This window comes from Zootoca vivipara, chromosome 1, assembly GCF_963506605.1.
Source record: "Zootoca vivipara chromosome 1, rZooViv1.1, whole genome shotgun sequence".
NCBI lineage: Eukaryota > Metazoa > Chordata > Lepidosauria > Squamata > Lacertidae > Zootoca > Zootoca vivipara.
In genome coordinates, this window is record NC_083276.1 from 13,719,598 (window position 1) to 13,737,499 (window position 17,902).

Sequence of the window (17,902 nt, forward strand, 5' to 3'; positions counted from 1 at the left end):
TCCAGAATCATAGAATCATAGAAGTGCAGTCCTGTGCGTGTCTACCCAAAAATAAGCCTTGTTGAGTTCAATGGGGCTTGCTCCTAGGTAAGCAAGTACAGGACGGCAGCTTAGGAGCCTGCTAAGCTCGAAGCAATGCTTTAATCATGTATAATGTGGGTTGAATCTGAAGCCTTTGATAGTGCTAAATCCCTGTTTCCAATTTGGCACGGAGCAATCAATTCTCCTCTGGGAAAGGAAGCCCCAGTTCACCCCCCCATGTCCATAACCTATGGCCTTTGCACTTGATCAAGGTAGCTGGAGTTGGAATCCAACCACACTAAGAAGACCCCGTTTGGATCCAAACATGCTCTGCCCTTCAGCATACAAAAGGAATCTCCAGCAAACTGCAGGGCGATGTTAGACTTCGTGCTAGGGGCATGAGAAAAATATATATGCAGAAACAGAAGCAGAGTAATTTCTATAGGACCTCCTTCTTACAGCAGGGCTGGGAGCTGCGGGTCCGCCTTGAAATGCTTTCGAGCTACATCTCCCACCCTTCTTGAACTCAGTGTTCAAAATTCGCCAGTAGCTATCGACCACTGGCAACCAAGTGAAGATGACCGGGGGCCAGGATAGCGCCTGACGTCTCTACCATCAGGAGGTGTGTGCCCGGGTATCCTTGGCTCTTGCCTGTTTTCACACACTAACAACACATCCTGTAGAATTCTATCCGTCATATTTTATCTACCCAATCAGAATGAATTTCAGGAACCAAAAAAAAACACAAAAAAACCCCCACAACTTTTGAGCCGTCTGGCCCCCAAACGGCAGCTAGACATTTCGTTACGGCGACTATAACCCTAGTTTAAGGAGCCATTGGGCCCCTAGCTTATATACCTGAGCTTCTAACACTTCCCCAATCATTGTTCTTGCTGGCTGGGGTTGAAGAGAGTTGGAGCTCAACAATTTTTAGAGGGCTACGTGTTCCTCATTTGCAGATATTTCCCCTTCTGATCGCAACTCTTGGTTCCATCCTATTACATTTGAAGCAGGGCTGGATAAAGACATCCCGAGGCCCTAAACTTTCTCAAGTCCAAGAAAGCCCCCCTCCATCCCTTGATGGTGCTGTCATCAAGGGATAACTGCAGACGAGTGACTCAGCCCCCAAGAATATGAAATGTGTGCTGTTCCTGACTCAAAGCCCTAAGAGATGGCTTTCCCAATCTTTCATTCAACCACCACGGTCATTAGCAGGAATTTTTTTTTTAAAAAAAATCTATATTACACACACACACACACACACCCATCAAAATGTCACAGAGCATTTACTTTCATCAAGCTATGTTACTATGCCTTCCCACTCACTCGCAGCTCAGCTAGAAGTTCAAGAGCTTTTTATATTATTCACATGCCAATTACTGTGGAATCAAAGGGGGGGAGGGGAAAACAGTGGGAGAAAAGTTGTTTTTCTCCTTTCAGATCTCTGCCACTTGATGCAAAACCTGAAGCTCTTATTTTTAATTGCTTTTTAAGTAAAAAGATCTAAATGGATCTTAGCAACAAGCCGAGCATTTCAAGGCAAGGGCTGCAGAGCTTAAAGGTCAGGAGCCCAGTTCACACAGCAACAATATTCCTTGCAGAAATACAGACAGAAGCAGGAAATAATAATTATTATTATTCTGCCATTTTTGCTCCATGCACAGCCTGGCAATAACATAAAATAAAAAAACTGAGCAGGTATAGATCACTTTCAAGTGTTCACAGAGCTTTGCATGCATTATCTTTCCCCTGTCTACCCCCCCCCCATCTGAAATCTGTGCCCAGAGTTCAAAAACGGCTCGCGCTAATGAAATTCCCTGTTGCAAAATGTGCCTAGAACAATGGGAGTTTCGAACACTACCCATTGCTCTCTCTCTTAGACTTTCACCCACCTAAGTTATTGTGGCAGGAAAAGGAACACACCTGCAATTCCTTGGCAGGAACAAAAGGACAAAAATGCTACAACTCACAGGTCACTACTAGGGCTGGGTGATACAATAATAATAGTGATGATGATGATGATGATGATGATGATGATGATGATTTACTATTTATACCCCGTCCATCTGGCTGGGTTTCCCCAGCCACTCTGGGCGGCTTCCAACAAAATATTAAAATACAATAGTCCTTCAGATATTAAAAGCTTCCCTAAACAGGGCTGCCTTCAGATGTCTCCTAAAAGTCTGGTAGTTGTTTACTTCTTTGACATCTGATGGGAGGGTGTTCCACAGGGCGGGTGCCACTACAGAGAAGGCCCTCTGCCTGGTTCCCTGTAACTTCGCTTCTCGCAGTGAGCGAACCGCCAGAAGGCCCTTGGAGCTGGACCTCAGTATATCTCGATATATCATCCAAAACCAGTTTGAAGTCCATATTGTGATATCAGATTCATAATTTTTGACCTGGAAATATATTGAGGATCATGGTGTGTGCGTGCGCTATGCAAAATTCACAATGCAGGAAAAACCGTGAAACCAATGCCTCTACATAGCTCCATCCATATTTCAGGCATTGTGATATATCAGTATATTAAAAAGTTTAGTTAGCGTTGAAAACCAGATACAGCAGTACCTTGGTTAACGAACTTAATCCGTTCCAGAAGTCCGTTCTTAAACCAAAGTGTTCGTAAACCAAGGCGTGCTTTCCCAAAGCAGCGGGGGACTCAATTTACAAATGGAACACACTCAACAGGAAGCGGAACATGTTCTTATTCCAAGGCAAAGTTCACAAACCAAAACACCTACTTCAGGGTGTGCAGCGTTCTTAATCCAAGTTGTTCATAAACTAATCTGTTCTTAAACCAAGGTACCACTGTATTGCCCAGTCCTACTGTTTGCCTCTCCATAGCTCCATTCTTATTTCAGACATTGTTATATATTGTTATATTGACATGTTCGGCTGGTATATCACGATACTGAAAACCAGGTATCACCCAGCCCTAGTCACTACCCTTATTTTCCTTGACCAAACAGAGGCGGTGGCCCCAATCCCTTCCCTAGCCACTGCCTACTTTCAGTCAACCGCATTTCCCCCAGAATTGTAAAACTTCCCAAAATGATTTTGCATTTGCATCACGTTTCAAGGTTGGGGGTTTTTTTATTTAAAAAGTGAGCCCATTCATAGTGCATAGCTGGTCCGTGATCGCATAATAAAATCTGTATTTCACATGCTAACATCTTATACTGTAGTCAAATAATATCATTTTAGATTCTCTTCAAGTGAGGAATATGGAGGCCTGTTGGTACATGCTCTCTACTCCCATGCCCATCTAAGACCCCAGATGGATAAACCACAAAACAGGTAACATACCTTCATGCTTTAGCGCAGATTTGGCGTGCCCTATGGCTTCCCACGGCGACGGAATGTCCAGGAAGACTGCGTCTGCAAGGTGAGTGACGCCAAAGCCGCTCTTGCAGACATCTTGGTTCTTCACCGTCACCAAATGGCCCACCTTGTGCTCTTCAAACTCCTCGATGGCTTTCTCAGCTCTCTGCTGGTGGAACTCCACTGTATACAGGTGCCCTGTTGGGGCAATTGTCCTGATGATTGCATGAGACAAGGAGCCACTTCCAGTACCTAGAAGGGAGGGGAAGGAATTGCAGCCTTTGAGAAAGCATTTCTTACGAGAGAAGCATTCCCTCTTTATGCCCTTGTGTTAAAAGGATCTAGCAAGGGTTCATGGTCAAAGAGGCATTCGAAAACCGAGTCTCCCTGCTCCTAAACCCACCATCTAACCACTATTCCACACTGCCCCACGACTAGGGATCTGGCCAATTTTATTTCATCCACGGTAGAGGATTCTGATCATCTACTTTGCTAATGGGGAGAAAAGCACAGAGCTAAGAGGCTGTGTCTGCCCCATCTGCCTAGTGGGAGGTCGCCTTCTGTTACACAGCAGCTAACAAGACTTTTGCTTGCAGGGAATTTGTATGTTTGGAAGATAGTAAGTGAACAGAGATGAAAGGAGAATTTGCAGCAAGATCTTGAAGACCTAGTCATGTACTGTGCACCGTATCCAGGTTCGCTTTTTCACTAATTTTACAATCATTTTGACATTTCAAAAATTTACTTCCTTCCCCCTCTTTCTGCGGTTCCTTGAATTTATTTTCAATAACTTCTGCACATCCAAATTAACTTAATACAGTGGTGCCTCGACTTACGAATTTAATCCGTTCCGAAGGCACCTTCATAGGTCGAAAAATTCGTAAGTCGAAAAGCCCCATTGGAAATGCAGTTTCCCATAGGAATGCATTGGAAACGGAAAAATTCGTAAGTCTAAGCAACCCCATCTAAAAATTCATAAGTTGAAAAAACCCTATCTAAAACCGCCGCAGTTTCCATTCGGATGTCAAAAAAATCGTAAACGCGCGGCCATTTGCCCCATTCGTAAGTCGAAAAATTTGGTTGTCGGGTCGTTCGTAAGTCAAGGTACCACTGTATGCTCGTTTATTCATCTTCTTTAAATATATACTCTTATGAAACTGCAGGTTATTACGGTACCATAATCCCACCAATGTTCTTATCTGTTTACAATTTATCTGTAAACATTCAATAAACCATTTCCATTCTTTTATATAAAAAAGTTTGTTATCTTGATTTCTTATTCTTCCGGTAAGTTTCGCCATTTCTGCATATTCCACAAGTTTTTGTATCCATTCTTCCTTTGCTGGGACTTCTGCTTCTTTCCACTTTTGAGCAAGTAGCATTATTGCTGCTGTAGTAGCATTGTTGTTGTTTAGTCGTTTAGTCATGACTGTAGTAGCATACATGAATAAATTTCTATACATTTTAGGTAGCTCTGTCCCTATAATTCCCAAAGAAAAAGCTTCTGGGTTTTGTTTTTTTACGAAGGTTATTTTAAACATCCTTTTCATTTTATTATATATAATTTCCCAGTAAGCTTTAACCTTACTACAAGACCACCACATACGATAAAAGAACCTTCTTTCTCTTTACATTTCCAACACTTATTTTAGATTTATACTTTTTTGTCAATTTACTCAGTGTAAGATACCATCGATATAACATTTTTATATAATTCTCTCAGACCATAACATGCTGTAAATTTTATATCCAGATTCCACAATCGCTCGCATGCTTCCACGTCTATATATTATGACCAATATCTATTTCCCAGTATCTACCGGGCAATATCCAGATTCACTTCTAACAGATGCAACAGCCATGGGAATCAACAGTTCCACAAACAATGTTCGCTAGAACGTCAGACGCAGCAAAAGGAAGCGATCTGAAACGGCTTTGGTAGAAGAGTTAGTGGCCCACTTGAATCACAGAATTGTAGTATTGGAAGGGGCCACAAAGCTCATCTGGTCCAAAAAGATAGCTTGCAATGCAGGAATCTTTTGCCCAACGTGGGGCTCGAACCCACAACCCTGAGGTTAAGAGTCTCATGCTCTACCAACTGAGCTATCCTAGGGGCTTTCCCCTAGGAATCCTGGGTGCTGCAGTTTGTTCAAGGAGCTGAGAGTTGCTCAGAAACTCTTGTTCCCTGCACAGTGCTATAATTAGCTGTGCCCGCCCCACTCTTCAAAGGAAGGTGCATAGCCAAGATCGGGGGAAGATGGCAGTGGTAACATCTGGAGGGCTAGAGGTTCCCCACACCTGGATTGTAGGCTAAATCATGACGTTTGAGCTACTTGTGGCAACAGATGTTTTAGAATCTTAAGTAAATGAAAAATTGTACTGACGGCCGAGTAAAGAATGTGCGCTTTTGTCTGTTAATTGCAGCATGAATAATCTTTGCAAATTGCTGGAAGTGGCAGACAGAACCATTGAAAGCGGATAGTTGTTTAAGATATGGGATACGATTTAGTTAAATTCCCCAAGTTTAAAATTTCTTAAACAAGGCACTGTTAATAAAGAGAAACACGGAAGTAGTTGTTAGGTATCCTGCAGCGGAACAGCCAGTTGAACGCAAAAGAATGTTTTCTATTAAAAAAAACACACCATGCTGTTTGAATACAGGGCAAAATGTTTATGCTCTCTTTTTCACTTTCCCACTATTTGTTTTTTTATGCGTCAGTGTGAATTTATACGTTTATGTATATGCATAACTCACTGTACGCCGTGAATACTGAAATCTTCTTACTTGCAGCATATACAAGGAAAACCTGCAACAAAATAGGAATGTAAGAAGTGTTCTGCAGGATCAGCCCAGCATCCTGTTCTCACGGAGGCCAACCAGATGTCTAGTGCATGAGTGCAATAGATACTTACATTCAGAGGCATTATTATTATTTATTTATTATTATTATTATTTATACCTCAGATATGCAGATGACACAACCTTGATGGCAGAAAGCGAGGAGGAATTAAAGAACCTTTTAATGAGGGTGAAAGAGGAGAGCGCAAAATACGGTCTGAAGCTCAACATCAAAAAAACCAAGATCATGGCCACTGGTCCCATCACCTCCTGGCAAATAGAAGGGGAAGAAATGGAGGCAGTGAGAGATTTTACTTTCTTGGGCTCCTTGATCACTGCAGATGGTGACAGCAGTCACGAAATTAAAAGACGCCTGCTTCTTGGGAGAAAAGCAATGACAAACCTAGACAGCATCTTAAAAAGCAGAGGCATCACCTTGCCGACAAAGGTTCGTATAGTTAAAGCTATGGTTTTCCCAGTAGTGATGTATGGAAGTGAGAGCTGGACCATAAAGAAGGCTGATCGCCGAAGAATCGATGCTTTTGAATTATGGTGCTGGAGGAGACTCTTGAGAGTCCCATGGACTGCAAGAAGATCAAACCTATCCATTCTTAAGGAAATCAGCCCTGAGTGCTCCCTGGAAGGACAGATCGTGAAGCTGAGGCTCCAATACTTTGGCCACCTCATGAGAAGAGAAGACTCCCTGGAAAAGACCCTGATGTTGGGAAAGATTGAGGGCACTAGGAGAAGGGGACGTCAGAGGACAAGATGGTTGGACAGTGTTCTCGAAGCTACGAACATGAGTTTGACCAAACTGCGGGAGGCAGTGCAAGACAGGAGTGCTTGGCGTGCTATGGTCCATGGGGTCACGAAGAGTCGGACACGACTAAACGACTAAACAACAACAACAAACATTATTATTTATACACAGCCACTCTGGGAGGCTTCCAACAAAATATTAAAATACAATAGTCTGTTAAACATTAAAAGCTTCCCTAAACAGGGCTGCCTTCAGATGTCTTCTAAAAGTCTGGCAGATGTTTTTCTCTTTGACATCTGGTGGGAGGGTGTTCCACAGGGCGGGTGCCACTACCGAGAAGGCCCTCTGCCTGGTTCCATACTGCCTGCGACAGAGGAGACAGGAGCATAGCCACAAAAGTCTTCATGGCTAGTAGCCACAGCCCTCCCCTCTGTGAAAATGTTGCAGCAGGCCATGCTCTTGGTCCGAATGCCAGCCAGGCCTCCTCTCTGCAGCAGCTACGGTTCCCAGAGTAGCTTAACAATCAGTTCCTCTTCACAAGGAAACCTGGGAAATGTAGCTCAGGGAGGGGGAAAAGGGGGTCGCCTAACAATTCTCACCACCCTCTACAAACTATCTTCCCATGATTCTTTGAGGGAAGCCATGACTGTTCGAAGTGCTATCGCAGTGCTTGAAATGCAAGGTGCAAACGCGGACTCATTATGCAGCTTCTTCCATACTTAAGTTTTGTATTCCAAACAGGGGTTTCTAGTTGGCCGCGAGTCTCTTGGAATTATAGCATGCTCGTTTCCCCACACCACCCCTGCTCCGGAGGCTAGGACCCAAACTCATGGCTTCAAATAAATAAATAAAATGTCCAGTAGCACCTTAGAAACCAACACTGTATGTTAGTTCTGGGTATAAGCTTTTGTGTGCATGCAGTCCTTAACAGTCATCAACAGGTTTATCATACCCATTGAGTCAATCACCTGTCTCCTACTACCCTCCTGAGAAAAACCCCACCCCACCCTCCCGCTGTATATATATGGGTCTGGTGACTTCTGTTTCACAGAAGTCTGTGCATGCACATGAAAGCTTATACCCAGAACTAACATACAGTGTTGGTTTCTAAGGTGTTACTGGAAAATTTATTTATTTATTTCGACTGCGTCAGACCAACACGGCTACCTACCTGAACCATGGCTTCAAGTTACAAAAAAGGAGATTCCAACTGAACACCAGGAACAACTTTCTGATAGTTCTAGTTACAGGTAGCTAGCCATGTTGGTCTGCCATAGTCAAAACAAAATAAAAAAAATCCTTCCGGTAGCACCTTAGAGACCAACTAAGTTTGTCATTGGTATGAGCTTTTGTGTGTATGCACACTTCTGAAGAAGTATCTGAAGAAGTGTGCATGCACACAAAAGCTCATACCAATGACAAACCTTTGTTATTGTTTAGTCGTTCAGTCGTGTCCGACTCTTCGTGACCCCATGGACCAGAGCAAGCCAGGCACTCCTGTCTTCCACTGCTTCCCACAGTTTGGTCAAACTCATGTTGGTAGCTTCGAGAACACTGTCCAACCATCTCATCCTCTGTCGTCCCCTTCTCCTTGTACCCTCAATCTTTCCCAACATCAGGGTCTTTTCCAGGGAGTCTTCTCCTCTCATGAGGAGGGTCCTCAGCTTCCTGGGACCTGAAGGACCAGGTGCGCAGCCTGGGAGTCATTCTGGACTAACAGCTGTCCATGGAGGCGCAGGTCAATTCTGTGTCCAAGTATTGTAGCCTCAGCTTCAGGGTCTGTCCTTCCAGTGAGCACTCGGGGCTGATTTCCTTCAGAATGGATAGGTTTGATCTTCTTGCGGTCCATGATGGGACTCTCAAGAGTCTCCTCCAGCACCAAACTTCAAAAGCATCAATTCTTCGGCAATCAGCCTTCTTTACGGTCCAGCTCTCACTTCCATACAAACTTAGTTGGTCTATAAGGTGCTACTGGAAGGATTTTTTTTAACTTTCTGACAGTAAGAACAGTCTCCCTTGGGAGGTTGTAGACTCTCTTTCCTTGGAGGTTTTCAAACAGAGGTTGGATGGCCACCTGCTGAGGTTATTGCATTGTAGAGTTGGACTCGATGACCCTCGAGGTCCCGTCCAACTCTCCCTTTTCCATGATCCTATCTCCCAAGCCCACTTCCTCCCTTGGCAAGAGCTCTTAAGAGAGCCTTGCTGTGCTCCACAGCACAATGCCCCCACCCTCCAAGCATCTTTATTTACTTCTGGGGGAACCGCAAGCCCCATGCTAAATTACGCAGGCAAACAAGCCTGCCCATCGATTGCTTAGCGTGACAACAGCTGCATGAAGCCTCTTGCCAGGACTGGGGAATTTGGGGCATGCCAGGGAGTGTAATTATTTCTGCTCCCCAGAGGGTTAACCGTTGCCCTCGCCCCAGGTCCCTCCCCCATTCATCTCCAGAAGCAAACAGAAGGTACGTCAACACAGCAGGGGTGGGGAGAAGCAAAGGGGGCAGCTTGGCTCTCGTTTCCCACTCTGCTTCTACATTTTTAATTATCTGGCTTTTAAAAACCTGCTCCTGAACCACCAGGGAAGAAGACTGTTCTCCTTCCCTTTCTAGGAAACCTGCCCCCCCCCCATTAAAGTTGGCTTTGGCTTAGCGCCTGGGCTCTTGGGATTCATTGCAAGCCCTGTTTATGCCAAGCCTGGAATCTGACGCTATTTGGTGGTGGTTGCTGTTTAATGGCAGGAAGAATGGTGGAGCTTATCAACAAGGCAACACCCCCTGCGGTAGAGAGGGAGGGAATTTGCTCAATCGACACCCAAATGTACTTGAAAATATATTTCGCTTGGGGAAAGGACTGCAGCTAAGAATGTTGTAGGAGCCCTACTGATTCAACTCAAGGGTCTGGCTAGTTCTGCAACCAGCTGGAAGCATCTGGGAAGCTCACAACAGCCCTGCCCTGCTGCCTGTGCCCAGTATCTTGCACTCAGAGATAAACTGCTTCAGACTAGGGATGCTCCATTTACCTATGAAGGTAACCATTTGCATCCCTTCCAGTCAGGATTCAGTCCTCATCATGGGACGGAAACTGCCTTGATCGCACTGGTCGATGATCTCCAGCGGGCTAGGGACAAAGGTGAGAGTTGTTTCCTAGTTCTGCTGGATCTCTCAGCGGCTTTTGACACCATCAACCATAACATCCTTCTGGACCGTCTAGAGGGGTTGGGAGCTGGGGGCACTGTCATACAGTGGTTCCGCTCCTTCCTCCTGGACCGTGTTCAGAAAGTGGTGGTCGGGGATGAGTGCTCAGACCCCTGGGCTCTCACTTGTGGGGTGCCTCAGGGCTCTGTCCTCTCCCCCATGCTTCTTAACATGTTTAATAGATTATTTTATTTCATTTTTCTGTTGGAAGCCGCCCAGAGTGGCTGGGGAAACCCAGCCAGATGGGCGGGGTATAAATAATAAATTATTATTATTAATTATTAATTATTATTATTATTATTACTATGAAAGCTAATCATTGATAGACGTAGTGCCTCTGCAAAGCGTCGTTTATTCATATTTTAAAAATATATATCCCGCAAGTCACGATCAGGGCCCCGAAGCAACTTACAATTAAAAAAGCACACATACACACGCAATGTGTAAAATTCAGAACACAATTTCAACATCAAAGGTTAAAGCATCAGGGTAGCAGAAACGGCGCAAAAGGCCTCTTGGAATAAAACAGTTTTAACCTGGTGCCTGATGCTTAGCAGGGACAGTGCCTGACTGATTTCTTGTGGGAAGGAGTTCCGCAGGCCCACTGCACTTGAGGCACAGCTCCTTGCTGGCATGAGTTGTGCTTCTGGTCCAAGGGGGGGACCACTAATAGTGCTCCCCCCAGATGATATTGGTTGGGACATACAAGGTAAGGCAAGCTGTGAGGTAAATTTTCTATGTACACACTCTGCATTTACTCCACATTCTAGGCGCTCCCACCGCTGGTTTCAGAAGCTGCGTATACATGACATTAGCCACAATCCATACAGTATCTGCCCTGTTTCTATCTTGCCATTTATTGAGGCATAATTTGATGGGTTTTTTTACTCCCCAAACCAGTTTTGATCCGAAATAAGAAAAAGAACAACTTGGTGGCGCTTCAAGCAGGCAATGGCTAGGCAAGCAGTTCAACGCAGATCATATATTCTTAATAAACCATTGGATGGCTGCTATAAGCCAGTTAAGAGGGATATGAACCTATCCGCCCTCCTCAATCTGTGGAGGTTCTTTAGACCAGTGTTTCCCAACCTTGTGCCTCCAGATGTTTTGGGACTACAACTCCCATCATCCCTAGCTAGCAAGACCAGTGGTCAGGAATGATGGGAATTGTAGTCCGAAAACAGCTGGAGGCACAAGGTTGGGAAACACTGCTTTAGACAAGGTGAGTGGATATCTGCTAGGGAAGTTTATGGTACCGAATATTAAGGATGCTCAAATTGACACTCTCCCGTATTGAGGGGGAAAGGTACCTAGGAGACGCCTCTCACACTTCTGCCAAATGCAAGGCCGTGTGTGTGTGTTTGTGTGCACAAAGCTGGCAGGTGAACGTCTCCTCATCCCCTCAACATGGGGGGTGGGGTGGCAGGTGATGAAGATGGGGGACACATGTCGGTCTGAACAGCCCATCTGCCTCAGGGCAGATGGGTTAACCAAGCCTTGCATGTATTTGTAAAGTCAACTTCCATTTTTTTAAAATTATCTGTTAGGAAAGGCAGAGAGAGGAATCACGTAGCCCTCCTTAATTGCGGGGGAAACAATGGCCTCAGAGAAACTCCCTAAGAGAAAAAAATAAGAAGTCCTGAGGTAAAACTGCAGGTTTGGGGCAACGGACAACAAAAATACAGCAATCAGGTACAACCAACAACAAAACCGCCCATTAACAAATTACCACAATTCATTCATTCATTCATTCATTCATTCATTCAATTTGTACCACCCTATACCTGAAGGTCTGAGGGCGGTTACACAATATAACAACACAAAATACATAATAAAAATAACACAATTCATGACCTGTTAAAACCAGCCTAGAAAAGGCATGCTGCAGAAATGGTTTCTCATCTCCTTGGTCCAGATATACTTGCTGGAGCAAAAATGTCCCCTTGCACAGTTAATCGCAAGAGAGAGAGAGACCGACAGAGAGAGAGAAAGCATGAAATGGCCTTTGTTATTGTAGGATCTTCAAGCATAACACATTTGAATTTCACTGCTCCTTCTGGTTCTTTGTCCTCATGAGGACTAGGAACTTGCCCCGAAGAGAAAAAAGCAGCAGCAGCAGCAATGGAGCGAAACTCTCAAGGCTCATGGAGAGCATGGGAAAAGTCTGGAAGCCACATGAAAGCACTTGAGGCCGTGTGTGGGCTTCACGCCCACATTGTTCTTAGCTGCTAATTGCTATGCGGAGAATGCAGAATGCAACCCCATAGTTCCTCTACTTAGGCCACTAATGCTCTTTTTCTGGCAGGCGTTTTCAGACAGTTCTGCCTCCCAAGATCTGCCATTGTTCCTGCCAATGTTCCCGTTGTTATGAGAACAAAATATCTGAAGTGCACAACCGTGTATGAATTAGTATTCCTGAAAGGCACCAGAGATAACGAGGCTTGGCATGAGGGCTACACAAAGCCAGCCTGTCTCGCACACGGCACCCACCAGCTAGCGGAATAATACTGTCCCGAATGTGCCATCAGGCTAGGCCTCACAGTTGCAACCTGCTTCCATCTCTAAAGAGAGAGACCATACTATCCTGAACCTGCTTGATCTAAGCAGGGTCAGGTCTGGCTAGTACTTGGATGGGAATACGAGGTGCCCTAGACTTTTGCCTCCTTAAGAGATGGAACAGCTCAGTCGGTAGAGTATGAGACTCTTAATCTCAGGGCTGTGGGTTTAATCCCCACGTTCGGCAAAATATTTCAACATTGCACAGGGTTGGATTAGATGACCCTCGTGGTCCCTTCCAACTCTAAGATTCACATTCTTACAAGCTCAGGAGCAGCAGTTACGAGATCCCTGGGACAGACCAGGGCTAGGTCTACCATTAGGCAGTGGGTACCTCAGACAGGTGATTTTGAGTGTCGCAGAAAAGACAGCAAATGGCTAACTTTTAACATTAATAATAATAATAATAATAATAATAATTTATTATTTATACCCCGCCCATCTGGCCGGGTCTCCCCCCCCCCCCCGCCACTCTGGGCGGCTTCCAACACACATTAAAATATCACAGATTAAAAACTTGCCATTAGGTATTTTCTAAATGTCAGGTAGTTGTTTATCTCTCTGACCTCTGATGCGAGGGCGGGTGCCACTACAGAGAAGGCCCTCTGCCTGGTTCCCTGTAGCTTTGCTTCTCACAGTGAGGGAACTACCAGAAGGCCCTCGGCGCTGGACCCCAGTGTCCGGGCTGAATGATGGGGGTGGAGACGCTCCTTCAGGTATACTGGACCAAGGCCGTTTAGGGCTTTAAAGGTCAGCACCAACACTTTGAATTGTGCTCGGAAACGTACTGGGAGCCAATGTAGGTCTCTCAGTACTGGTGTTATATGGTCCCGGCGGCCACTCCCAGTCACCAGTCTGGCTGCCGCATTCTGGATTAATTGCAGTTTCCGGGTCACCTTCAAAGGTAGCCCCACGTAGAGTGCATTGCAGTAGTCCAAGCGGGACTACTATTATTTATTGTTGTTGTTGTTGTTGTTGTTGTTGTTGTTGTTGTTGTTGTTGTTGTTGCCAGGGAGGTGCTTGGTCTGAGGCAGGCATCCCCAAACTGCGGCCCTCCAGATGTTTTGGCCTACAACTCCCATGTGGTGTCAAACTAACCTCAACAGTCTTGGGAGTCACAGATCTTAATCCAACTTAGTCTCATTCAGAGCAGACATGCTGAAATCAGTGAACTGAAATCAGGCACGATTAATGAGTTTAATGGGTCTACTCTGAGCCAGTTAGACTGGATAGAGGTCGCCATGAGCCAATCCTCCTTGTGTAACATCCTGCCTGGTAGAGACGGAGGAAGAATATAATGTGAAACAGAAACTCCTTGGTTCAAAGCTCACCTCTCCCATGAACTCATTCGAGGGCCCGAGAAGAGTCAAGTCACTCTCAGGTCTGCCCTCTCTGCAACGAAGAGGTAATGATACTCAAACGCCTTATTCATTATTTAATGTCCTGCATTTAGGTTGCAGCTCCGCAGGAAAAGTTCTATAGCAGGCTCACAAGGCAAAATAGCAACCCCGCCTGGAAAAAGAACAGAGAGTTGGAAGGGACCTTGAGGACCATCTAGCCCAGGGTTTCTCAAACTTGGGGCTATTGCTGTTTTTGGACTACAACTCCCATCACCTCTAGCTAGTAGGACCAGTGGTCAGGGATGATGGGAATCATAGTCCCAAAACAAATGGCAGACCCAAGTTTGGGAAACCCTAACCCTGCAAAGCAGGAATATTCACCTGACCCTTACAGGAATCGAACCCTCAATCTTGGCTGTATCAGCACCAGGCTCTAACCAACTGAGCTATCCAGCCACAAAAACAACAAATTGTTGTTGTTGTTGTTAAAAAATGAAAACGCAATTCGAATTCTGAGAGGCGCCCAGGCTACAAAAGGCAAGTTGTTTAAAAGGCCTGGGTGAGTAGAAAGCTGCCAAAGGTGAACTTCATCCACAAAGCTCCCTGGGCCAGGCACTGTCTGCCCCCCTCCTATTTCAGAGATGTGCTTAAGACCGTTTTATTTATCCAAGCATTTCATAGAATCATAGAATCATAGAGTTGGAAGAGACCACGAGGGCCATCCAGTCCAACCCCCTGCCAAGCAGGAAACACCATCAAAGCATTCTTGACATATGGCTGTCAAGCCTCTGCTTAAAGACCTCCAAAGAAGGAGACTCCACCACACTCCTTGGTAGCAAATTCCACTGCCGAACAGCTCTTACTGTCAGGAAGTTCTTCCTAATGTTTAGCTGGAATCTTCTTTCTTGAAGTTTTAATCCATTGCTCTGTGTCCACTTCTCTGGAGCAGCAGAAAACAATCCTTCTCCTTCCTCCATATGACATCCTTTCATATATTTGAACATGGCTATCATATCACCCCTTAACCTTCTCTTCCCCAGGCTAAACATACCCAGCTCCCTAAGCCGTTCCTCATAAGGCATCGTTTCCAGGCTTTTGACCATTTTGGTTGCCCTCCTCTGGACACGTTCCAGCTTGTCAGTATCCTTCTTGAACTGTGGTGCCCAGAACTGGACACAGTACTCCAGGTGAGGTCTGACCAGAGCAGAATACAGTGGTACTATTACTTCCCTTGATCTAGATGCTATACTCCTATTGATGCAGCCCAGAATTGCATTGGCTTTTTTAGCTGCTGCATCACACTGTGGCTCATGTCAAGTCTGTGGTTTTTAGCTCTAGTCCACCAACCATCTTTTGCAACCGCACCGTGAATTTCAACTGTGCTGTTTTCAGTGCATAATTTACTGCTGGGCTTTCCGCACGCTGCTCTGAAATTTCATAATAATGTGAGCAGTTTATGAATTTGCTTCCGTGCAAAGAATTCCCTTCCTCGAGTTCTGCCACTGACTGCTGCTCCCAATTATACCCAGGCCATTATTCTATGTGCATGCCAGTTATTCATCGACTCTCTGCCCCATACCCGGCCAAGTCCCAAAAGCTATGGGATGATACGGTGAAAAGTGTGTCCCCAAATCCCAGAGCTAACACCCTTCACTCTGCCGTTGGCATGCCAGGCTCCTAAGCGACAGGAAGAACACCCAGACCCTTGCTAGGCTGCCCTGCTTAAAGTCTTTTTTTAAAAAAGGTCGTTTGCTCTTGCACTCAACTGGAGCGCATTAATCATGCATGTGCTCAGTGTACAAATGAGAGCAGAATCTAGGTTACTTCACACCGCCACTATTCAGAGCTGCCCTCAGCTGCCTCACTTGCTGCTTCGGGAATCAGCCATGCATACAAATGCCATCCGCAAGCCGCCGAGACCCACCACCACGGCTCTTGCTGCAACAAGGCAGATCAAATATTTGATCATAATGCCACAACCTTGCGCACAAGCCAAACTGCGTTACCGTATCTCGGCTGCGTGGTTCGACTTCCACCCATAGCTGCCAAGTACCCCGTTTTCCCCGGGAAACCCCCCGTTTGTACTTACCTTTTCCCGGTGGTCCCCCGTATCACTTCGTCTCCCGTTTTTCTCCGTTATTTTCTCCTGCCGGCGCCCATTTTTTTTCTTTCTGATTTGCCCTCCTATGGGCACCAAAAATGGCCACCGGCGGCTTCAAAAGTAGCATCTATGCATGTTCGGAAGTGCATAACTCGACTTCTGGTGTCGGCGGTGGCCATTTTTGGTGCCCACAGATGGGCAGAGCGACACCGGAAGTTGCGTCGACGCACTTCCTGACATGCGTAGAAGCGACTTTCGAAGCCGCCGGCGGCCATTTTTGGTGCCCATAGAAGGGCAAAGCAACACCGGAAGTTACATCGACGCAACTTCCGGTGTCACACAGCTGCCGGTCCTGGATTCTGCAGTCCGGGACTTGGAAGGTAAGCTTCCACCGGGAGCTGGAGGGATCCCACCTGCTCGCAAATGCCTTATGCACTCTCGAGGCCCGAATCCAGAGCGGTGGCTTGGTCTCTTGTTTCCAGGAACTGCAAAGGGTGACTCATCACCTACCATGGCCACCTGCTCAGCAAGAAACACACTCACAAGCACACCCACCCACCCAAGCATTCCAGATATCTACAAACTTGAAGCGGTATTGATTTTCAGGAGAGCAGACAGGGAGCAGAGAGGATAGAGAAGGGTGGAAGTGGTGTTCTTATTTTTGCAGATTCAGTGGGGGTGGGGTGGGGGGTGGGAATCAAGCATCACCCTTTGTGACCTTGTGGATCCAAACAGAATGAGCCCATTAGCAAGCCTAAGGATACATGAGTTAGGGCAAATTCAGAGGGAAGGCAGACAAAAGCAGCTAAGAGAATCCAATCAGGAAGTAGAAACTGCAACAGGAGAAGGCTGCAAATAACCTCTGCAGTAAAACATTGCATGCAAATTGCAGGGTTTGGCTACATGCCTCATGCCTAAAAGCAGGGGTCACAGCTTAGCAGCAACGCCTCAACACAAAGAAGAAATTAAAGAGCAGAGCTAAGGACATTTTTAATACATTTTAATACACTTGGACATCAAGAGCTCTGCTGTACTAAATAATTTAACTGACTAACGACAATTAAGAGAATATATAAACGGAACTTATCTCTGGTCTCAGAGGACACGCGAACTGCATTAAAAAGCAGCATGAGACAACAAAGAACGTGGTGCGGAGATCCAGAGAACTGAGAGCGAAAGGAACCGACCCCACCCCCCACCCCTCAATGCCTGGTCTGGACGTACCCAGATTGCTGGGGAAAGGACGAGGTGGACATTGCCAAAAACGTGTGTGGCGGAGCTAGCTATTCAGAGCTACAATTTCCAGGGTTCTCTATAGGGTTGCCAGACTCAATAGAGGACAGGACTTCTGTGCCTTTAATTGCCCTGCTCTCTTTTGAGTCTGGCAACCTTAAAGAGAAACCAGCAGACCCTTTGCTTGGAAATTAGACAAAGGGTCTGCTGGTTTCTCTTTAAGGTTTCCAGACTCAAAAGAGAGCAGGGCAATTAAAGGCACAGAAGTCCTGTCCTCTATGAGTCTGGCAACCCTAGTTCTCTTTTAAGAGGAGTTGGTTGTTAAGCCACTCTGAGAACCATAGCTGCTGCTGCTGAAGGAGGCATGGGTTACATTCTGAGCAGAAGCATGCCATGCTGCAACTGTTTTCACAGAGGAGAGGGCTACCAATGGCTCCTCCTCCCCATCTTCTCCCTCTGACCACTCATTGTCGTCCCACCACCAATCCCTGGGCTCTGAGTTTTCTTCCCTTGGGGGTTCCCCAGCTGGTTCCTCCC

At 45.9% G+C, this 17,902-nt stretch overlaps 1 protein-coding gene across 1 annotated transcript in view; it reads right to left on the reverse strand.

The window, feature by feature from the left end:
• Positions 1 to 17,902, reverse strand: part of TRMT61A (tRNA methyltransferase 61A) — a 59,391-nt gene that overhangs the window by 27,398 nt on the left and 14,091 nt on the right. The window contains exon 3 of the mRNA XM_035105243.2: positions 3,328 to 3,594. Coding sequence (XP_034961134.2) covers positions 3,328 to 3,594 — 267 coding nt within the window. The remainder of the gene's footprint in view (positions 1 to 3,327; positions 3,595 to 17,902) is intronic.